A 23,594-nucleotide genomic window follows, 5' to 3' on the forward strand; every position below is an offset into this window, starting at 1 on the left:
CAGCCCAGGCGGAAGCTGGCAGCCAGGCCCCAGGATCAGGGCTGCATGCCAGGAACTGGAGACCCACAACACCCCCCAGGCTGCATGCCAGGAACTGGGGACCCACAACACCCCCCGGGCTGCATGCCAGGAACTGGGGACCCACAACACCCCCCGGGCTGCATGCCAGGAACTGGGGACCCACAACCCCCCCAGGCTGCATGCCAGGAACTGGGGACCCACAACCCCCCTCCCCACCGAGGGAGCTTCTGATGCAGCCTCGTGCTTGTTTTGCCCCTCTGGCTCTAGAACAAGAGTCTGTGGAAAACACCACCTCCCTTTCCGGGCCATGGTCCCTGGGACTCCCACCCTCCGCCCACTTAGCATACACCCTCAGCCCTGGCCACCATGGAGGCTCCTTCAAAGCACCTTGCTCCTCTCAGGAAACCAAAGGGTTACGGAGGAGACTCCAGGAGGCTGAGCATGGGAAGGAGTGGGTGAGGTCCGGGCTTCTGGCCCAGTGGCCGTGGGCTTCACTCCCACACGGTTGGGGCTGCCACATGCCCCAGCATGCACCTACAGGCCTTGTGCTCACAGCACGGCTGGCAACCCAACCAAACAGCATAACCCACTCCCCACCATGGGGCCGTGGCCCAGCTGAGACACACAACAAGGCTCCATGGCAAACAGCCCTTTATCAACAGTCGCAGGATAAAAATAGTCTTTGCAGCCAGATGTCCCCAGGCATGTCTTCTGCCCTGAGAGGGGCCAGTGTCCTGCCCAGAAGCTGGGGCTCTGTGCTGCCCTCCTGCAGCACTGGACCATGTGCACCGTGGGGAGGCAGCCTTGGGCTGTGCCTGGGACAGGGACCCTGCACACTGAGCAATGGCCTCACATGAGCAGGCAGCATGGCCTCCTCTCCACAGGTGCCTCTACCGCTGGAGCCGTGAGCTTGAGCAGGGGTGGGTCCCCGCCTGCCCTGATGCCACAGTCAGGCTGGGGGGTCTCCATGTCACCAGGCAGGCCAGGCTCAGTGGCTTCGGAGCTCTCGGGCCCCTCAGGTGGGGTTCGTTGCAGCTTGGCAGCAGCTCGCTGGCGCTTCAGGTCAGCCAGGGTGTGGTGGGCCTTGTTGTGGACCAGGGCGTGGAGGGTGGCGCTGTCTGGGGGGCTCAGCTGGTAGGAGACAATCCGGTCTAGTCGCTTGGAGTACAGATGCCGGGCTGGCGAACCCCCTACTCGGCCATTGTGCGGCCTAGCCACTTCGGGGTTGTCGTCCTGCGGGCAGGGGCAGTGAAGGTCCCAGAGGCCACCAGGGGCTCCTCCCACTTCCCGGGCCTTGGATTCAGGCTGTATGGTCATGAAGGGTCAGAGAGGAGGTGGGGTAGCAGTTAGCCTCTGCAGGGCACCATCCCGAACAGGCAGGAGGCCCGCACACAAGCCAAGAGAGAACCAGGGCGGAGCCAGGCCCATCCCTGCGCTGGGCTGAGCAGGGACAGGTACTCACCTCTGGGGGCGGCGACCTGAGCTTAGGATCAGTCTGGCCGTCATCGTTGTCTTCGGGCGGCTCCGGACTGGTGGGCGGTGGCTGTTGCCACACGATGGCCTCCTGGGCGTGCTGCTTGCGGTACAGGTCCGTGCGCTGGGTCAGGCTCACCCGCCTCACCACCTTCCTGGGGAGAAGGGAGGAGAAGGAGGGTAAGGGGAAGGAGAGTGCCAGGAGAACCCTGCCTGCCCCTTTGGACTCTGCCTCCTTGGACTAGTTCGACTGGCACTCCGCCAGGGAGGCTGACGTCTTAGAGGACAGGCCTGGGGCGGGGCCTGCTGGGGGCGGTGCTCACCCGCGGCTGCCTGCGCTGGACGTGCGGCGGCGCAGCAAGGAGCGCTGGCGGCCCTGGGCGCGCAGGAGAGCATCATGCTTGTGCTTCAGCTCCAGCAGCTTGGCTCGCACCTCCTCGTCCCCGCACACATCTGAGAAGTGGGCGCAGGCGTCAGGGCGCTCTCCCTGCCTGTCCCCTCCCCCGGGTGGAGATGGGCCCCACAAGCTCACCAAGGGGTGTCTCGTCCATCAGGGACTTTGCGTTCAGGTCGGCCCCATGCGCCACTAGCAGCTCCACCAGGGGCACCTGTGGGCGGCCAGCAGGAGCTGGAGAAGGCTGAGCTTCCAGGAAGCCCCTTCCCGCCTGTTCTCGCCTGCACTCACCTGGCCCCAGTAGGCTGCAGCGTGCAGCGGCTCCCAGCCGTCTTGGTCCTTGGCGCTCAGGCTGGCTCGGTGCTCTAGCAGCAGGGCGGCCGCCTCGCTGAACCCGTTGGCTGCTGCGATGTGCAGCTGCAGGAAGCGCCCGGCCTGAATTCAGCCCCCTGCCCCCACTCCAAGTAGCAAGGCCCCCAGCCCCCTGCGCCTCTCACCCCCAGCCCTCACCAGTGTGGCCCCATGGTCCAGGGGGGCATGGAGGTCTGTCCCGGCCTGTAGCCGGCTCCGGATGTCGTCCAGCATGCGCAGTTCCGGCACGGCCCGGGCGGCCTCGATGCTGTCCTGGGTGATGCCTGTGAGGTGGCAGGCTCAGAAGGAGTGCGCCCGGGAGCCCTCCCACAGCCACAGCGCCGCACCTACCACGGTCGGCCATGGCAGTCTCCAGGCAGTCCAGCGTCTGCTCATCATCACACAGGTCATAAGGCATGTTCCCATCAGTGTTGACTGCCAGGAGATCGGCACCACTGCAAGGGAGATGCAGGGAGTGCTGGGCACAGGGCCCTTCCCCATGCGCCAGGCTCTTCACTTGGAGAGGTTCCCAGGGCTGCCCCTCAGGAGGCATGGGGCAGCCGTGGAGAAGGCACCCGGTCCACCTACTGCTGGGAGAGGTGGCCTTGGAGCCCATCGGCTGCCCCTTAGTCCTAGACAGGCCTTCTGCAGTCTGTACCCATCTGGCCTCCAGGTTCCTGGCACCTCCAGGGACAGCAGTGCCCACATAAATGGGCACTATGTGCCTGCCTGTTACGGGAGCAGGGACCCCAGGCACCCTAGTGAGCACAGAGTGGTGGGGGCACAGGACCAGGCCACCACACCAAGAGGGCTGCAGGAAACATGACCTAGGGAAGGAGGGTGGCAAACAGGAGCCCAGGACACTGAGGGCGTGCCCGTGTGCAGTAGAGGAACAGGCCTGTCTGTGCACACCCCACATCCCCACCTGCCCCATAGGGGCACTCGAGAATGACTGCAGCCCCCTGACCTTTCCCACTACAGAAACCTGGAGTGAAGGGGAAGGAAGCAAGGAGGCTTGTGGACCCTGGTGAGGCCACCACCCTCCCTGCTCTACCTCCCTCTGTGTTAAAGGTAAAGGCCCTACCTATGCCCATGTATCCTCTCCTCCCAAGCCACCTGGCTTCTTCACTTGCTTTCCCTCCTTACCAGTTTAGTCCTCCTCATTGACCAAAGTATTTCTCTGTGCACACCCTGTGGGGGCCCAAGGCCTGCCCTCTCTGCAGGATGACGCATGCTGGGTAGGCAACGCTGCCCTGGGCACATGCTCATTTCCCTGGGGCCCCAGGCCTTGCTCTCCATGCAGGACACAGGCAGGGTCAGCAAAGGTGAAGGCAGGAACACAGGAGGCTGAGAGCCAGGAATACTGCCCAAGAGGAGTCCCCCAAGCTGCCATCTGAGAGAAAGCCCCTCCCTGCCACAGGCACCCAGCCGGCCCTACCTGGAGATGAGCAGCTCCACCAGGTGCAGGTGGCCGCAGGTGGCCGCAGCATGCAGAGGTGTCCAGCACTCACTGTCGCAGGCATTGACACTGGCCCCTGACTCCAGGAGCTGCTGCACCATCTCTCGGAAGTCATCAATGCAGCACTGGAAACCATGCAGCATGAGCGGCCAGAGCGTTGGGGCCACCCCTGCCCCGCCCACACCCAGTGCGGGCTGACCTGGTGCAGGGCCGTCAAGCCATCCTCGTTGGCCAGGTCAGGACTGACCCCACTCCCAAGGAACTGGCGGACTGCAAAATGGTGGTGAGGTGAGGACAGGGTCCTGTCCCTGGTCAGGCCTGGGCCTAGAGTACTAGAGTCAACTGTGCTTCAGGCCAGGACTTGGGAAAGGACAAGGAAGACAGGGCAGGAGGCACACCAGATCCCAGGGGTGGGGGAAGGAACACCAGGCATCTGCTTGCCTCAGACCAGCTGCACTCCCAGAAGCTCTCTGCCTCCAACCACCTGCAGGCCCTTTGTGGACGTGCTCCAACCTCCCAACACCCAGAACAGGCCCTCCTCCGATGTGAGAAGAGCCCTCCCACAGTCCCACACCTCCCTTCCACCTGAGAAAGGCTACCACAGCCAGGCAGTGCCTTGGGCTGGGGAGGCATTATTCACATGAATTGGTAGCTCCCTCAGTATCTCCCCAACAACCAGCCCAGCCCTGTGTTCACCATCTCCCCCAGTCCTCCAGGACCTGACCCGAGGCTCCTCTCCCCTTCAGAGATCCCAGCTCAAGCCCAGGCTCTCGCTTGTCACCAGTGTCCTCCCTGACAGTGCCTGGGGTGCAGTAGGAGGGCTCCACGCCTTCCCATGGCTCCCTGTGGCACCATGACACCCTCTGCCTCTTCCCTCTGCCTCCTGTCCACATAGGAAGATGCAGGCCAGGAACTACCAGCTACTCCTTACTCTCTGCCCTGGAGGGAGGCAGGAAGGCATCTCAAAGGCCACCACAGTGCCTCTTCCTCCCAGACCCCACAGCACCAGAAGTGGAACCCACACAGCTGGGGCTGCAAGAAGCGTGGGACACAGGTGAGGAAGACAGTCAAAAGCAGAGCCTGGGGCAGGCATTGAGAGGGAGCCCACCAGCATGGGCTCTGTGCCTACCCAGGGCCTGGCTCTCTAACCCAGAGGCGGGTGGTACCACCCTACTTTATAGAGATGGAGACCAGGACTCTCCTGAGCATCCCAGCAGCCTTGCAAGAGGCAGTAATGACTACCGGCCACCCCTGCTCCTGCTGGACCCCACACTGGGTGCTTCTGCGGGCTCCTGGGGCTCCACCCCATGGCCTTGGCTCACCTCACAGCAGGACCCCCTCTGCATGCAGCCCCCACCTAAAAGACAGCTGTCCCAGCATGGGCTGACTTCAGGGCTGCCCACTGCTTGCCTGACAGGGGGACCCTGGGCCACCCAGCCTGAAGAGACCAGGCAAGATCTGGGGGCTGGAGCCCAGGAGCTGTGGATGGGCCCAGCCCCCAGCCTTGGCGTGAGATGGCACCTGGTGGCAGGGAGCAGGCTGCCTTCAGGGAGCTGCCCTGGGGCTCAACCACACTCACCTTCCTCTAGGTCATTTCGGGCAGCAGCCTCCAGAAAGACAACACTGGGAGGAAAGAGGACCTGCTTCCGGGGCCCTCGGTCAGTTGCCTCCTTCTGGGGGCGCTTCCCAGGACCTTTCTTGCCCTGGGCCTCCTTCTCAGCCTGGGCCCACATCTTCACCTGCTGGGCACGGCGCTTCTGGGCGTGCTTCAGCCGCTCCTGCGTGCTCATCCTGCCCACCATGGGCATCTCTGCCAGCAGCTCCAGGTGCTCGGCCATGGCGGGGGCTGATTGCCCACGGGGCTGCTCGGGGCACCAGAGTGGGGAGCTTGGGGGCCAGGCTGGGCCTGAGGGGTGGGGCAGCTGACTGGACTGACACTCTTGGGGGCATCCCCTTCCCAAAGCTCTGTGCTCTTGGCTGGGTCAGGAGGCCCCACACGATAACCAGGCCCAGGCAGCCCTGGGGATGTGGGTCAGGGCAGGGAGGGCAGCGTGGAAGGGCACCCCGAACCCGATCCCCAGGCTGGCCTCCAGCTGTCGACCAGCAGCGCCTCACCTCCCTCCAGGGGTCAGGGTGCACAGCCTGTGGGAAGCAGCCCCGAGACCTGGCTGGCCTCAGTCCAGGGTCTGAAGCTAATTACCCAGATAACAAAGTTCCAGCTTCCTGGCACCTTGCTGAGGGGGAAGGGAGGGCAGGGCCAATCAGCAGCGAGCCCCTGAGAGTCCCTGAGAGCCCTCTTTTCACCTTCTAGGCTCAGGAGTCTGGGTAGGGCCTGGGGGCAGCCATGGCCCAGCCCCGCAACACCTCCCAGCTGTGTCCCCTGTGTCCTGAGATCAGTGCTAATGAGGAGGCGCAGCCAGGGAGGCTTCGGGAGGGCAGGTGGTCAGAGTCCTGGAGTCCTGGCCCCAGGGTCCAGGGGTGAGGCTCTCAAGGCAGCCGGGGCACCAAGGGCACAGGGGGCCAGCCGACAGCGTCTTCATGAGCACCTCCTCTTCCGGCAGCTGCACACCTGGGAAGTGGGGAACAAGGAAGCACATTATCAAGGCCGGCTCGAGGCAGAGCGGCCCTGGGGGAGCACCTGTCCTGGGCCTCAGGTGAGACCAAGCTTCCAGCCGACTCAGGCACTGCCCTGTGTGAGGCTCACCCTCTGTCCAAAGAGAGCACTGCAGGGCAACAATCCTGGGGATACTGGGAGCTGCTCTGCCCCATCCTGCCCCACACTCAGAGGGGTGGGGAAAGGCATGTCAGTCTCCTCCCACCCACCCTTTCCAGAAAGGGCTGCCCATCCCAGCAAGGCAGTCACTGCTAGGCTGTTCCTCCAGGGCCAGACACTGCCCTCAGGCTGGGCAGGGCGAGTCTCCTGGGACACCCATGAGGGTTCTGCAGGCTACTGCCTTCAAGTGCAGGCCCTGCCTCCGGGGCCTCAGCCTGTCCTGACCAACACCCCAGCCTCTCACCGCCCAGCATCTACACCTCTTCCTTGCTGGGGTCCCACAATGCCTCAGCCATCCTGGGCTGCAATAAATGCCCCTACCGGCTGCCTGGCTTATGCGTATGGGGACAGGCAGGCAGGCAGCTTTGGCTGGGACACAACCCTGCCTGTGTACCTGCTATGGCCCTAGTCCTGCCCAATACACCAAGTGTGGGTGCTGGGCTGGCCATGGGCCGCACCTCAGAAAGTGCTCCGTCTTCTGCAGATGACTGCCAGGAGTCCCATTCTCCACCCAGCCAGGTCTCATTGCCATTCACACACAGACCCAACTCCATTGCTGGACCTGCAGCCAGGGGTTTCAGAGACTGCCCCCTTCTTTCAGGAAGGGGACTGTCCTGGGCCAGGTCAGATTAAGCCAGTCAGGTCCTTCCTGCTCAAGGGCCCCCAATTTATCTGGGAGCCCCACTTTACAGGTTTAGCCCACTGCAGACATATTCTCCCTCTGCGAGCCTGGCCTCAGAGGCTTCTTAAGGACATGGCCAATAAGGCCAGTAGCCCCAGCCTGGCTTGCTGTCTGCCAGGTAAAGCACTTTTCCAAGCAGTGACTCTCCCTCCGAGCAACCTGCTCCCAATCCTGGCCAGATCTGCAGACTACAGAGGCCAGGGCACATACGCACTGGCCAGACACCCTGCCCAGGCTCCCAGGTCCTCCCCTTGCCCTCTAGAGACACAGCATGGGTACCAGAGAGGTGGGAGAGCCAGTCCTGCATGCATCCTGCCAGCTCCCATCCATAAGGACTGGAGGCAGACCATATCTGGCATGGAGCCATCCCTCCCTGCCAGCCACCCACAGCCCACACCCTCTTCCCAACAGGGCTGGCAAAGTGAGATCCTCACCCCTCTGTCATTGGCATCTCTGGGCCTGCCAAGAACCCACCTGGGCAATAGCTACTCACCCAAACCCAAAGAGATCACAAGCCAAGAGCAAGGGAGGCTGCCCTTGCCCAGCCCCATCTGTCTCCAGCCACAGGAAGGTTTAACAGTCAGGGAACAGTGGCTCATGCCAGCACTTTGGGAGGCCAAGGTAGTAAGATCACGGGAACCCAGGAGTTGAAGACGAGCTTGGGCAAGAGAGTAAGACCCTGTCTCTACAAAATAATTTAAAAATTAGCTGGATATGGTGGTGTGTGCACCTGTGGTACCAGCTCATGGGGAGGTTCAGGTAGGAGGATCTCTTGAACCGGGGAGGTAGAGGCTACAGTGAGCTGAGATCAGACCACTGCACTCCAACCTGGGAAACAGCAAGATCCTGTCTCAAAAAAAAAAAAAAAAAAAAAAGATTTAACAGACATCACCTACAGTCCCCAGCATTTTATAGAAAAAAAGATGGGCCCGGCATGGTGGCACCTACCTGTAATCCCAACACTTTGTCGCCTGAGCAGAGGAGCTCAAGACCAGCCTGGGCAACAAAACGAGACCCCATCTCAAGTTATATTATTAAAAAATAATTAAAATAATATGAGAGAAAAAATAAATAAATAAATAAATAATGTAAGGAAAAGAGATGTTCTGATGCCTGTGTCCTACAGAAGAGAAAGTCTGAGCACAGCGGCTGTGCTTCTGACAGAAGGCCTGTCTCTCATTGGGGCGAATCTGTGAAAATTCGTCAGAGAACAGTATTTGGACAATGGGAGCCCCCGCCCCCAGCCCCTCTGGCTGCAGAGGGAAGCTCACAGGCTGGAAGGCTCTACCTCCCCCACCTCACCAAGGCTCACAGGGCACTTGGCCCCCACGCTGGCAGGCCCACCTTCCTAGCTAGAAGCTGCCCGAAGTCTCCGTGGGACCCTGGCCAGGTTTCTGCCCTGCTTAAGGGCCCAACTGTCTCCTCTAAGAGAAAAAGAGGTGCCCAAAGTGAGCCCAAGAAGTCCCAGGGCCCCCCACAGCGGGTACCCCATGCCAGGGGGTATCCCAGTGCCCAGCGCCCCTCAAACTGACCCTAAGCATCCGCCCCTCTGGCCTCCCTGCCCAGAAGCCAGCCTCAGAAGGAAGGGGCGGGCTGAAGGCACGCAGCAGTGGCCTGAGGGCTCCAGGAGGAAAGGCTGTCTCCTGCCTATCTGAATCTTGGTTGCCCCAGCTGAACTTCACCAAGCTTTGTCCACTCCTCCTTGCCATAAGACAGCCATGAACAGAACAGCCCAACAGAGCTGAGACGACTTGCCCCTTGGCTGAGCCATGAAGGCTGGGTGGCCGGCTCTGTAGTCCCAACAAATGGACACACCCAGGCTGAGGAGGCTGGTCAGCGTGGCTCCCTCTACTCCATAAACCTTTCCCCAAGCCTCCCTGGAATGTCAGATAACCTGGTCAGTTCATTCCAGTTCTCAGCTAAAAGACCAGACCAGCTACACATGAATGTGGGAACCAGGCGGGAGGAACTCCATGCAGGATCCTGGGCACTGTCCCCTCACAGCCTGCATACCCCTGGGCCACGTGGCTTCAGGAAGGGAGGCCCAGCAGGGCACAGAGGTGTAGGGAAAAGACCCCATAAGCCCTGAGGCAGGAGCAAAAAGCCTCAGACTATTTCTATATAAATAACGAAGAAGAAAGTAATTAAAAATATAAACGTAGTAGTTATTAGTTATTCGTAGGTGATATTAGTCATTCGTGGGTGATCTTAATTCCTTTACCAATGCCTCTCAGGTCGGAACTGTGAACCTGGGGTGACATTGTGAAATGAATGACACTAAGGCAGGCTGCTCTAAACCCTCTGTGACGCCCACGTAAGGGCTCCTGGAGGGCCTCGGCTGTGCGGCAGCGCCAGCGCTGGGAAAGCCCCGCTGTTTAGCCAGCTAGGGGAGGAGATGTCCAAGATGGCTGAGACGTCTCCTTCCTGGGGAAGTTAGGGGAAAACTCCGCTTCTCCAAGCTCTTGCACTAGGCCTGACGGCTGTCAGGGGACCACAGACCTCCGGGGCTCAACTCTCTCTGTGTGAGGCTGTGCCTCAGCGGTCACGTTCCAGGTCCACTCTCATGTTCTGCTTCTGCACCTGGGTGCTTTTTTCTTAGAAAAGATAATCAGTGACAGCCATATAAATCCTAATGTTTTTGTTCTTTCTTGATACATATGGAAAAAGTGCTGATGCCTTATGCTCCTTGCCTCACTTCGGGTGCCAAAAATCCCTGAGCTCCCACCTGTATGCCATGCCCTATTTTACCCTGCCTCCAGTCACCAACCACCAAGGCCACGCCCTACCTTCCCTGCCCCCAGATTTGCAATTCAATTATTGAGAGCATCCTGGCATTTGGGGGCCACTGCTTGTTTCCGCGATCTGGGTAGCAGTGGACCTCCGGCCCAAACTCTTTTTTGATCTCTGTGTCTTGTGCCTTTTATTTCTATAATTTCTTGTCTCCACACCAGCCAGGAGGGACACACAACCCTGTAGGGCTGGACCCTACACAGAGACCCAGCCAAACCTCCCAGTAGCCCCCATGAAGACAGCTTCAGGCCTGAGAGCCTCAGTGCCCTCTCTACAGCCATGAGCCTTGCCCTTCACCCCCTGCCATCATCCCCATCTTACACATGGGGAGACAGAGGCCAAGCTTAAACCCAGAGCTGGTCCAGTCACTACTTCACCACAGCCACCTCCCAGTGTCCCTGGTAAGGCAAGAGCCCAGAGCCTGAGGGGTGGTGTCACTCAATTCACCCAGAGATGGGGACAAGGGACAGGTAGAGGCCATATGCCATTCAGAGAAAGAAAAGAGAAGAAAGGGGCAGGGGAAGGAAGAGTCTCAGAGAAACTCTGAGAAGGGTGCAGAAAGAGGATGGGGAGCCACAAGCTTGCTTCTGCAGGCAGAGCAGAGGGCCGGAGATCTGCTGCAGGCTCCCACACTCACAGGTACACGGGTACAGTGCACGTGAGTAAGGCACACCTCCAAACGTAAAATCTGCACCTTCTGACAGCCCCACTTCTAGGACCCCACCCTACTAAAACCCCCAGGGCTAGTCAGCCACAGGGACTGAGGGTGTTGCAGAGGCCGAGAGAAGTGAGCCCGCCTGCCTTCTGGCCGTACATCACAGGGCGAAAGCCCCAGTGCCACAGTGCAGTGGGCAGCAACTGGGCAGTCGGTGCAGGAGCCCCAGTAGTGCCAGGTTGGCCCAGCACCCTGCACCGCCTGCCCGACAGCTGGTCCCAGGGGCTTTAGTCCCTGTTATGCTTAGGCTTGCTGGAATTGGTTTCTGTAACTTATAACCAAGAGACTTGGTTGTTTTATTGTTGTTTATTTTATCTTTTATTACTATTTTTTCAAGAGACAGGGTCTCTCGCTCTGTTGCCCAAGCTGTAGTGCAGTGGTGCAATCATGGCTAAGGCAATCTCCACCTCCCAAGGTCAAGCTATCCTCCCACCTTGGCCTCCCAGGCTGGGACCACAGGTGGGTACCACCACACCTGGCTAACTTTTTTGTTCTGTAGAGACAGTGTTTCCCTATGTTGCCTGGGCTGGTCTGGAACTCCTGGTCTTAAGTGATCTTTTTGCCTTCGCCTTCCAAAGTGCTGGGATTACAGGTATGAGCCACCACACCCAGCCAGATTTGATTTTATCTGTAGCAATATCTGAGATACAGGGCAAAAAAATGGGAAACTACCTAGATGCCCATCGTTCTGGGAAAAATAAATATGTAGCCAGTCTATAAAATAACATCTATACGGCTGGGCATGGAGGCTCACGCCTGTAATTCCTGCTTTGAGAGGGTGAGGTGGATGGATCACCTGAGATCGAGACCAGCCTGACCAACATGGAGAAATGTCGTCTCTACTAAAAATACAAAAATAACTGGGCATGGTTGCGCATGCCTGTAATCCAAGCTACTTGGGCAGCTGAGCCAGGAGAATTGCTTGAACCCGGTAGGCGAGGTTGTGGTGAGCCAAGATCACCCCACTGCCCTCCAGCCTGGGCAACAGAGCGAAACTCTGTCTCAAAAAAATAAATAACATCTATACATACACATTTGCTAACAAGAGTAGGTAGGTCTCAGTGCCCATGGGAGAAGGGCTATGACATGTTGGCAGTGGTGCAGAGGCTGCCAGAACCCCAGCGAAAGGTGTTACATACACAGACTTATTTATTTGATTCTGTTTTGTGTGTTTCTTTCTGAGGCAGGGTCTTGCTCTGTCCCAGGCTGGAGTGCAATGATGCAATCACCGCTCACTGCAACCTCAGCTTTCTGGGCTCCTGCCACCCTCCCACCTCAGCCTCCCCAGTAGCTGGGATTATAGGTCCATGCCACCACACCCAGCTAATTTGTTGTTGTCTTTGGGGTGTGTGTGTGTGTGTGTGTGTGTGTGTGTAGAGTTGGGGTCTCCCTATGTTGCCCAGATTGGTCTCAAACTTCTGGGCTGAAGCAATCCTCCTGCCTCAGCCACCCACTGTTGCGATTACAGGCATGCATCACCATCCCTGGCCAGACTTATTTGCATGGACAGAGAGGCTTTCTGGGGGTCAGTGACTGCAGTGCTAGACTCTCAAGACTGCTGACCTTCTGAGGGTGCAGCAGGCTATGCAGACATGCCTCACCTCAGCTATAACCCACCCCAGTGCTGGATGTCCTGCCAGAGTGACTGTTCACTGTTCACCTGGAGGGCTAGGTGAGAAGCTTCTCCAGCCAGATTGCTGGTCTCTCCCCGACCCCTGGCTGGGCAAACAGCACCTAACCTTTTTTGTTTTTTGAGATAGACTCTTGCTCTGTCATCCAGGCTGGAGTGCAGTGGTGTGATTTTTCGCTCACTGTAAACTCCACCTCCCAGGATCAAGCAATTCTCCTGCCTAAGCCTCCCAAGTAGCTGGGATTACGGGCGTGCACCACCACACTGGCTAATTTTTGTATTTTTAGCAGATACGGGGTTTCGCCATGTTGGCCAGGCTGGTCTGGAACTTCTGACCTCAGGTGATCTGCCTGCCTTGGCCTCCCAAAGTGCTGGGATTACAGGCGTGAGCCATCACGCCCAGCCCCAGCAGCTCACCTTTGAAGACTCAACCATTCACGTGCCTGACGGCACACTCTTGAGCCCTGCTGCCAACCCACAGCAGCATCCACACGTGGGTGTGTGTCCCGGCCAGTCTCTTCCACTAGATGACAGGCTTGCTGAGAGCAGAATCTGAAGGCCTCTCTTCTAGGACTCCTTGCCCGAATGCCAGCACCTGGAAAAGGGGCCTTCGTGAGTCTTTGTGAAGGACCGAGGGAGCCAGGCAGGTGCTGGCAAGGCAGGCACAGTTCAGTGTGGCTAAGGAGTAGACAAGCTCAGGCCCAAGGCTCCCTATGGCCCGCATGGTCCATTCTGAAAAGAAGCCAAATGCCTAGAGACCTCCCAAAACGTGACAAGGGCAGCACTAGCCACAAAGTGGGTTAATGACTGCTGGAGAGGAGGCTCCATTTGCGATGGTCTGGCTGTGTGTGGGAAGAGGCAGTGGAGGAGACCCTCCCCTTATGCAGCCTGTGCCTGTGGACTGGAGCTGAGCTACAGGTGTGCATCAGCACCTGCAGTTGGCACGGAAGGCATGGGGGCACCCAGGGCAGAAGAAGAGGCTCTGGAGGGGCCTCTGCAACCGCAGGAAGCTCTGGGAGGGAGGCCCCAGCAGTAAGTTTCCTACATACAGGGAATGAACTATTTCAAAGCAGCAGTTTCGGGGAACTGGTGGCTGGATGAGGGAGTGGTGATGGGGTCAGCAGGGAGGATATGAGTGTCCTCCAGGGCACAATGTGTACTCACCTTCTCCCAGCCCAACCCTAGGAAGTTCATCCCAAAGCACCTGCATGGGCATGAAATACTGCAGCCTAAGGCTCCTGGGTTCAAATGATTCTCCTGCCTCAGCCTCCTGAGTAGCTGGGATTACAGGTATGTGCCACAACACCCAGCTAATATTTGCATTTTTTTTTTTTTTTTTTTTTTTTTTGAGACTGAGTTTCGCTCTTGTGACCCAGGCTAGAGTGCAATGGCGCAATCTCGGCTCACCTCAACCTCCGCCTCCTGGGTTCAGGCAATTCTCCTGCCTCAGCCTCCTGAGTAGCTGGGATTACAGGCACGTGCCACCATGCCCATCTAATTTTTTGTATTTTTAGTAGAGACGGGGTTTCACCATGTTGACCATGTTGGTCTCGATCTCTCGACCTCGTGATCCACCCGCCTCGGCCTCCCAAAGTGCTGGGATTACAGGCTTGAGCCACCGTGCCCGGCCTAATATTTGCATTTTTAGTACGGAGGGAGTTTTACCATGTCGGCAAGGCTGGTCTTGAACTCCGATCTTAGTTGATCTGCCCTCCTCAGCCTCCCAAAGTGCTGGGATTACAAGCATGTGCCACCATTCCCGGCCTCTTTCTCAGTGATCTCAACGCTCCTCAGACTCCCACTGCATGACACTTAGCAGCAGAGCCATATGACACTGAAACTATTCCACTATTTTTCATCTACAAACACAAAACATTATTTACCTCATTAACAGGTGCCTGGCTAAAGTGCTGTGAGGGAGGGCAGATCCGGTGATTGGGATGTTTGCACACATCATGCTTCCAGCCCAGGACTGCAGATGCCTATGGACCCACCAGGGACTGGCCCACTAACCGTGAGCTCTCACGCAACGTCTGTCCAGGGCTGGAAAATCAGGGAAGGCCTCTCCCCAGAAACTGATGGAAGCACTGCACCTCCCTCTTCAATTTCCTTTCCCCTAGCCACCTGGCTCCAAAATAAATCTAATAAACTAACTCACAGCAAGGTGTCAAAGGCCCAGATGCCTAAATGAAAGAAGCTGGCAGCCTGAGGCATCTGCATTTGAAAAGAGACTCAATGAGAAATTAAGATAAAAGCCAGCCCTAGACCAAAAGAGAGGGAAGAGAGCACAGGGAGGCCTTCCAGCTGCCCCTGCAGATCACACCTTTCTAGAAGCCAGGGCCATAAGCACCCTTCCCTGTGAACAGCCTCATTTAGCTTCATGGCTGTAACGGGCCACAACCCCCACTAAGCAGATATGGCAGCTAAGTTCTCTCAAGTACAATGGTGAGGAAACCAAAATAACAAAGTGAGCTTTGGAGGGGTCAGCACTGTACCCCGGGGTTTGCTCTGACTCAGCATTCACTCCCTGACAAAGACATGGACCCTCGGTCTGGTGGGGTGCTGGGGAGGGGACCTGCCTACAGGGTGTGCCTGTGGCACAGGGCCTGGAAGTATGGAAGGAGACACCACAGGGACCACGAGGGTCCCTAGCCTTAGAACAAGAGAAGTGTGGGGTCTAGACAACCGAGGGCACACAGGTGCCACGGTAAGCCACTGAGGCTCCTGTAAACTCAAGATAAGAGTGAGGAGGGCATCCCCAGGAGAGAGAGTTCACAGCCAGCTAGCACATTCCTGGGAGTTGGAAGGAAGAATGGCAGGAGCTGGCAGAGCAGAGAGATGAGCAGGGGAAGGTGGCCAAAGAAAAAGAAAACAGGGAAGGGCTGGACGTGGCGGCTCACACCTGTATCCCAACATTTGGGAGGCCAAAGCAGGAGTAATGCTTGAACTCAGGAGTTTGAGTCTGCAGTGAGTTCTGGTCACACCACTGCACCCCAGACTGAGCAACAGAGCAAGACTCTCTCCCTTTTTTTTTTTTTTTTGAGACAGAGTTTCGCTCCTGTTACCCAGGCTGGAGTGCAATGGCGCAATCTCGGCTCACCGCAACCTCCGCCTCCTGGGTTCAGGCAATTCTCCTACCTCAGCCTCCTGAGTAGCTGGGATTACAGGCACGCGCCACAGTGCCCAGCTAATTTTCTGAATTTTTAGTAGAGACGGGGTTTCACCATGTTGACCAGGATGGTCTCAATCTCTCGACCTCATGATCCACCCACCTCGGGCTCCCAAAGTGCTGGGATTACAGGCGTGAGCCACCACGCCCGGCAAGACTGTCTCCTAAAAAAAAAAAAAAAAAAAGAGGCTGGGCTTGATGGCTAATGCCTGTAATCCCAGCACTTTGGAAGGCAGTGGCCTGAAATAAAGAGTTAAAGACCAGCATGACTAATATGGTGAAACCCGTCTCTATAAAAATATAAAAATCAGCCAGTTGTGGCAGCACCTGTAGTCTCAGCTACTTGGAGGCTAAGGTAGGAGAATCACTTGAACCCAGGAAGCGGAGGTTGCAGTGAGCCGAGATCTCACCACTGCACTCCAGCATGGGTGACAGAGGGAGACTCCATCTCAAAAAAGAAATAGAGAAAGAGAGAGAGAGAGGAAAGAAGAAAGGAGAGAGAGAGAGAACGAAGAAAGAAAGAAAGGAGAGAAAGAGAAAGAGACAGAGAGAGAGAGAAGAAATAAAGAAAGAAAGAAAAAGTAAGAAAGAAAGAAAGAGAACAGAAGGACACAGCACATAGAATGACAAAGTTAAAAAACCCCGACATGATAAAGGAGACTGATGATGTATGAAACAGGAGGAAAGCCTTTGAACTTGAAGCTGGCCAAGAATATTATCTGCGGGAGGCAGGAGTTGGGACACTGGACCCACAGATGAGGAAACCTAATTGACACACACTGCCTTGCTCTGTAGATAGAAAGGCTGACATGTGAACTATGGTTACAGACAGAATGTAAGTCCAACAGCCACACAACGTAAAAATAAAGGCATATCCTACTTCTAGGTACATATGAAAAATAAATGAAAACTGGGCCAGGTGCAGTGGCTCACACCTGTAATTCCAGCACTTTGGGAGTTGAAGCGGGGGGGGGTGGATCACCTGAAGTCAGGAGTTCAAGGCCAGCCTGGTCAAAATGACAAAACCCCCATCTCTACTAAAAATGCAGAAAATTAGCCAGGCATGGTAGCACGTGCCTGTAGTCCCAGCTACTCGGGAGGCTGAGGCAGGGAGAATTGCTTGAACCTGGGAGGCAGAGGCTGTAGCGAGCCAAGATTATGCCACTGCACTCCACCCTGGGAAACAGAGTAAGACTCCATCTCAAAATAAATAAATAAATAAATATAAAAAATAAGAAAACTGGCCGGGAACAGTGGCTCATGCCTGTAATTCCAACACTTTGGGAGGTCGAGGCGGGCGAATCACAAGGTCAGGGGTTTGAGACCATCCTGACCAAGAGTGAAACCCTGTCTCTACAAAAAAAAATACAGAAAATTAGCTGGCCATGGTGCCTGTAATCCCAGCTATGTGGGAGGCTGAGGCAGGGGAATCACTTGAACCCGGGAGGCTGAGGTTGCAGTGAGCCGAGATGGTGCCACTGCACTCCAGCCTGGGCAACCGTGCAAGACACCATCTTAAAAAAAAAAGAAAAGAAAAGTACAAACTGGCCAGGAGCAGTCCTCACACCTGTAATCCAACACTTTCGGAGGCCAAGGTAGACACATCACTTGAGGTCAGGAGTTCGAGACTAGCCTGGACAACATGGTGAAACCCCATCTGTACTTAAAAAAAAAAAGTGAGTTGAGATCACACCACTGCACTCCAGCCTGGGCGACAGAGGGAAACTCCATTTCAAAAAAAAAAAGAAAAAGAGAATCAACTACGATTACACATAACCACCTGAATCTCAAAAACATTGTCATCTGGTGAAAGAAATCAGACCCAAAAGTATTCATTCCGTGACTTCACTGATGTGACTTTTTTTTTTTTTTAAGACGGAATCCCACTCTATCGCCTAAGCTGGAATGCATTGACAGGATCTCTGCAACTTCCGCCTCTTAGGTTTAAGTGATTCTCCTGCCTCAGGCTCCAGAGTAGCTGGGACTATACGTGTGTGTCACCACACCCAGCTAATTTTCTGTATTTTTAGTAGAGACGAGGTTTCACCATGTTAGCCAGGATGGTCTCAATCTCCTGACCTCGTGATCCACCTGCCTCGGCCTCCCAAAGCACTAGCATTACAGGCATGAGCCACCTCGCCTGGCCGTGTGAAATTATTAAAAAGGGACAACAAACCTATAGTAATAGAAAGCAGGCCCCTGTTGCTGGGCTGGGTGTGGCAAAGGGCTGACGATAGAGGAACTTTTATAACAGAACTTTTGGGGGTAATGAAAATGTTCTATATTTCGATTATAACTATGTTTACAAAACCCATCAAACTGTACTTTTTTTTTTCTGAGACGGAGTCTTGCTCTGTCGCCCAGGCTGGAGTGCAGTGGTGCAATCTCAGCACACTGCAACCTCCACCTCCTGGGTTCAAGTGATTCTCCTGTCCCAGCCTCCCGAGTAGCTGGGATTACAGACACACGTAGCCACACCCAGCTAAGTACGTTTAGTTGAGACGGGGTTTCACCACGTTGGCCAGGCTGGTCTCGAACTCCTGATCTTGTGATTCGCTGGCCTCGGCCTCCCAAAGTGCTGGGATTACAGGCGTGAGTCACTGTGCCCGGTCTAAATTCCTGGGAGGATTAAATTCGTTATTACGCGTAGCATTTTTGATGTCTAGCACAGGGGGTGGGCAAACTATAGCCTGCTGTGTAATTTTTTTTTTTTTGAGACAATCTTACTCTATCACCCAGGCTGGAGTGCAGTGGCATGATCTCGGCTCACTGCAACCTCTGCCTCCGAGGTTCCAGTGATTCTCTGATCTCAACCTCCCAAATAGCTGGGATTACAGGTTTGCACCACTGCGCCTGGCTTATTTTTTGTTTTTTTTTTTTTTTTTTTTTGAGACGGAGTTTCGCTCTTGTTACACAGGCTGGAGTGCAATGGTGCAATCTCCGCTCACCGCAACCTCCACCTCCTGGGTTCAGGCCATTCTCCTGCCTCAGCCTCCTGAGTAGCTGGGATTACAGTCGTGTGCCACCACGCCTGGCTAATTTTTGTATTTTTAGTAAAGACAGGGTTTCACCATATTGGCCAGGCTGGTCTCTAACTCCTGACCTCATGATCCACCCCCTGTCCCAGCCTTGGCCTCCTAAAGTGCCAGGAAGAATGGCTTTTACATTTTTAAATGAGTGGGGAAAAACCTAAAAGAATACTTTCTGACACATGAAAAGGACATGAAATCACATTTTAGTGTTCATAAAGTTTTGTTGCAACACAGCTCTTTCACCTACACACTATCTGTGGCTCGGTTTTTTTGTTTTGTTTTGTTTTGGTGCTGTAACTCAGGTATCTGTGGCTGTTTTACATAATAGCAGAGTTGAGGAGTTTTGAAAGAAACCACGTAGTCAGGCCGGGCATGGTGGCTCAGGCCTATAATACCAGCACTTTGGGAGACCAAGGTGGGCGGATCACCTGAGGTCAGGAGTTCGAGACCAGCCTGACCAGCATGGTGAAACCCTGTTTCTACTAAAAATACAAAATTAGCCTGGCATGGTGGCAGGTGCCTGTAGTCCCAGTTACTCGAGAGGCTGAGGCTGCAGAATCACCTGACCTGCAAGGTGGAAGGTGGAGGCTGCAGTGAGCCGAGGGTCCCACTGCACTCCAGATACTCAGAGATCTTCTGGGCAACAGAGCAAGACTCTGTCTCAAAAGTAACAAAAAATTTTAGTGTTCATAAAGAAAGTCTTGCTGTCAGGTCGGGCGTGGTGGTTCAAGCCTATAATCCCAGCACTTTGGGAGGCCGAGGCGGGTGGATCACGAGGTCAAGAGATCGAGACCATCCTGGTCAACAAGGTGAAACCCCATCTCTACTAAAAATACAAACATTAGCTGGGCATGGTGGCACGTGCCTGTAGTCCCAGCTACTCGGGAGGCCAAGGCAGAAGAATTGCTTGAACCCAGGAGGCAGAGGTTGCGGTGAGCTGAGATCGTGCCATTGCACTCCAGTCTGGGTAACAACAGCGAAACTCTGTCTCAAAAAAAAAAGAAAGAAAGAAAGTCTTGTTGCAACATAGTTCTTTCACCTACATATTATCTGTGGCTGCTTTTTTACAAAATGGCAGATTTGTGGAGTTTTGATAGATACCACAAGGTCAGGACAGGTGCAGTGGCTCACACCTGTAATCCCAGCAGTTTGGCAGGCCGAGGTAGGCGGATCACAAGGCCAGGAGTTCCAGACTGGCCTGGCCAATATGGTGAAACCCTTTCTCTACTAAAAATACAAAAATTAGCCAGGCATGGTGGCACATGCCTGTAGTCGCAGCTACTCGGGAGGCTGAGGCAGGAGAATCAATTGAACCCAGGAGGTGGAGGTTGTAGTGAGCCGAGATCCCACTACTGCACTCCACCTTGGGCAAAAGAGAGACTCCGTATTTTTTTTTTTTTTTTTTTTGAGACAGAGTCTCACTCCGTCACCAAGCGCCAGGCTGGAGTGGAGTGGCATAACCTCGGCTCACTGCAACCTCTGCCTCCCGGGTTCAAGCAATTCTCCTGCCTCGGCCTCCTGAGTAGCTGGGACTACAGGCACATGCCACCATGCCCAGCTAATTTTTTTGTATTTTTAGTAGAGATGGGGTTTCACCATGTTGGCCAGGTTGGTCTCAATCTCTTGACCTCGTGATCCGCCCGCCTTGGCCTCCCAAAGTGCTGGGATTACAGGCGTGAGCCACCGTGCCAGGCAAGACTCCATCTTAAAAAACAAACAAACAAAAACGCCAAGCATAGTGGCTCACGCCTGTAATCCCAGCACTTTGGGAGGCCGAGGAGGGTGGATCACAAGGCCAGGAGTTCAAGACCGCCCTGGCCAATATGGCAAAACCCTGTCTCTACTAAAAATACAAAAATTAGCTGGGCGTGGTGGCACATGCCTGTAGTCCCGGCTACTCAAGGGGCTGAGGCAGAAAAATTGCTTCAACCTGGGAGCTGGAGGTTGCAGTGAGCCAAGATCGCGCCACTGGAGTCCAGCCTGGGAGACAAAGGAAGACTCCATCTCAAAAAAAAAAAAAAAAAAAGACTGGATGTGTGGCTCATGCCTGTAATGCCAGCACTTTGGGAGGCCGAGTTGGGCAGATCACCTGAGGTTGGGAGTTCGAGACCAGGCTGGACAACATGGAGAAACCCCGGCTCTACTAAAAATAGAAAAAAATTAGCCAATTGTGGTGATGCCTGTAGTCCAAGCTACTCGGGAGGCTAAGGTAGGAGAATCGCTTGAACCCAGGAATTGGAGGTTGCAGTGAGTGGAGATCACACCACTGCATTCCAGCCTGGGTGACAGAGGGAGACTCCATATCAAAAAGAAAAAGGAGGTCGGGTGAGGTGGCTCACACCTGTAATCCCAGCACTTTGGGAGGCCGAGGAGGGTGGATCACAAGGCCAGGAGTTCAAGACCGCCCTGGCCAACATGGTGAAACCCCATCTCTACTAAAAGTACAAAAATTAGCTGGGCGTGGTGACACACGCCTGTCGTCCCAGCTACTAGGGAGGCTAAGGCAGAAGAATCGCTTGAACCTGGGAGACAGAGGTTGAAATGGCCTGAGATTGTGACACTGCACTCCAGCCTGGTGACAGAGCGAGACTCTGTCTCAAAAAATAGAAAACAGATAAAAAATTAGCTGGCATGGTGGCATGCACCTATAATCCCAGTTACTGGGGAGGCCGAGGCAGGAGAATCATTTGAACCCAGGAGACAGAGGTTACAGTGAGCGGAGATCGCGCACTACACTCCAGTCCGGGCAACAGAATGAGCCTCAATCTCAAACAAACAAAAAGTCAGAAAGCACATGGTTAGCAAAGCCTAAGATGTTTACTACCTAGCCCTTGACAGAAGAAGCTGGCCAACCCCTGATCTAACACATTTATTTGGTGCTACCAGCTTCATCATCACCCCCACCTTCATCAGCTGCTCCTTCTGTCTGGAAAGTTCTTCCACCAGATCTTAGGATAGCGTGTTCCTTCTTGGGACTTAGATAACATCTGAAGTGTGACCTCCTCAGAGTTCTTCTGTGGTTACCTTGTTATTCTCTTACCTCATTGCCCTGTTTTAATTCTTGACACGTCACTTACTGTTTGTTTACCTGCTGCATCCTCAGAACCTGACTCACAGGAAGCACTCACACTCAGTAACTGCAATGGGCTGAACAGGTGAACAGCTGCTGAGCCTGTGGTCCAGGGGTCCCAGCACCAGATGTGACATGGGAGGCTCTGAGCTCATAGCTGAGCAAGTCTGATGAAAAGGCCTCACTTAGGTGTGCGTGCACCAGTGCCAGCAGAGCCTCGGCATGAGAGAGAGAAGAACCTGGAACTGCCACCCAGTTTTCATTTTTGCGAACGAATAGATGTGGCACAGTGCTAGGGCAGGACACACTGGGGGCAGAACAAGGGTGGAGCTGGGGGTCTGGTGTAATCTGTGGGATCAGCTGAGACTGAGGTTCCTAAGCTACAGGCAGTGGAGAGTTGTATCAATTGGCTGCTTATTTAGACCAGAGGTTCAAGAACCCCCAGGACATAGACCCCCAAAGTGAAGACATACAGGAGGAGCCCCCTTGCTAGGTACTTGCTAACCCAGGCAACCCTCGGGGCAAAATGGAGTGCAGATACATCCCAAGCAGGTGAGGGATAAGGCCAGGACAGGGCAATCAAGAGACAGGAGGGATGGTCCCAACCAACAGGGAGGAAATCCAGCTCAAACACCAGGAGGGGAAAGGACCCCTAAGGCCTCCACCATCCCATCTCAAGGCTGGGAGACTTGGGGCAGGGGCAGGCAGCTAGCCCTGCAGAGCTCTGAAGGTCCACCACAGGGACACGCATGGAGTCAGCCGGTGTGCAGGTCTACTAGGCAGCCCCCAGCTCCTCAGGCAACCCAGCCCCACGCCGCCTGAGCTCCTCTGGGACAGTCGTGGCTCTGGATCCCCGAGGTGAATCAGGCAGCGCTGCCAAAGGCCTCTTCAGGAGGCCCAGGGTACTGCAGGCAAGACCCTTTTCCCAGGGAAAGCCCAATATGACCAGGAAGCAACTGGGGCACCAAGACGCCCAGGAGGGCTCACTGCTGAGCTAGACACGCTTTGAAAAAGGCAGCGGTACCCCCGCCTCCACTTCCACCCCCAAGTAGGGATACAGGATGAAAAGGAAGGCACAGAGCTTTGGGGAGGGCCAGCTTTGCTCTGGCTCCCCTAAGCCTAGAGTGACTCTGTACACACCCGTCTCTGCACCCATGGAAATTAATCCCGTCGTGCCCGGGGCCTCCGCTCTGATACAGACAGGGGCCCACACCAGTCCTGGACACTCCTTCCCAGGCGGGGTGCTTGCTTAGTTAATTCTTGCCCTGATCCCATTTCCTGAGGGGTGGCCCGGGTGCCCAGCACTGCAAGTGAGGTCACTTTAATCCCCGAAAGCTGAAGGAACTTCCTTCAGAGAGACTCCACTTTCTCCTTCAGCCTAGCTCCAAAGCCCCCACAAAGCTTGGGTAAGTCCCTTCTCTGTGGCCTTGATTTCCTGATCTGAAAATGTAGATAATTCCGGAGTTGTCTACTTGACCGGCAGGCTGCGGAGAATCCACACACCTTTACCTTGGAACAAAATGCGAAGCAGCCTCCAGCTCCCAGCCTTTCCTGTCCCTTGGCACCTGCTGCCGTGGGACTCAGCCAGCAACGCCCAAGGCGGCCAGGTGGGACCTGTGCCCTGGGCGCCCGCGTGACGGCAGCCGCGTCTCCCGAGGGCCCCTCCCTGGCCTCCTCCCTCCGCAGCCTCCTCTCTCCCCTGGGCTTCCTCCTCCCTCCCTCCCCTGAGCCTCATCCTTCCCCGGCCCGGCCCCCTCTCTCGATGTCGACCCAGTGCCCATTCTTCCGCTGTGCCCAGCCGGGGACCCTCTCCCTCGCTCCGCTCTCGTCACAGGACCCGGGACTCCGCGCCTCACCTCGCGCCCCGCACCGGCCGCCGCGCAAGTGGGTCCGCTGGCTTCCGCGGGTCAGTGGGCCCCGCGCTCCCAAAGGTGCTGCGGGGGCGGGCCCCGCGCCCGGCCCTCGCCATGGCAACGCTACACTTCCGGCCCGCATTACCTGTAGCCGGAAGCCGCAGTGCCCCGTGGGAGCCGGG

At 55.7% G+C, this 23,594-nt stretch overlaps 1 protein-coding gene across 6 annotated transcripts; it reads right to left on the reverse strand.

The window, feature by feature from the left end:
* Positions 1 to 655: 655 nt before the first annotated feature.
* Positions 656 to 23,577, reverse strand: PPP1R16A (protein phosphatase 1 regulatory subunit 16A). 6 transcript variants are annotated; one of them, XM_078352856.1, is made up of 13 exons: positions 23,416 to 23,577; positions 12,706 to 12,883; positions 7,884 to 7,999; positions 5,278 to 6,267; positions 3,898 to 3,968; positions 3,678 to 3,823; positions 2,591 to 2,694; positions 2,399 to 2,523; positions 2,180 to 2,305; positions 2,027 to 2,102; positions 1,818 to 1,947; positions 1,484 to 1,649; positions 656 to 1,254 (listed from the first exon to the last, which is right to left on the reverse strand). In XM_078352856.1, exons 4-13 carry the CDS (start codon positions 5,534 to 5,536, stop codon positions 871 to 873), a joined length of 1,587 nt encoding a protein of 528 aa, XP_078208982.1. In that variant the 5' UTR covers positions 5,537 to 6,267; positions 7,884 to 7,999; positions 12,706 to 12,883; positions 23,416 to 23,577; the 3' UTR covers positions 656 to 870. The 6 variants fall into 6 exon arrangements, with proteins under 6 accessions (XP_078208982.1, XP_054102784.1, XP_078208983.1 ...); XM_054246809.2 differs by having other exon boundaries at positions 656 to 1,326; XM_078352857.1 differs by having other exon boundaries at positions 6,930 to 7,999.
* Positions 23,578 to 23,594: the final 17 nt, after the last annotated feature.

This window comes from Callithrix jacchus, chromosome 16 (genome assembly GCF_049354715.1).
Source record: "Callithrix jacchus isolate 240 chromosome 16, calJac240_pri, whole genome shotgun sequence".
Classification (NCBI taxonomy): domain Eukaryota; kingdom Metazoa; phylum Chordata; class Mammalia; order Primates; family Cebidae; genus Callithrix; species Callithrix jacchus.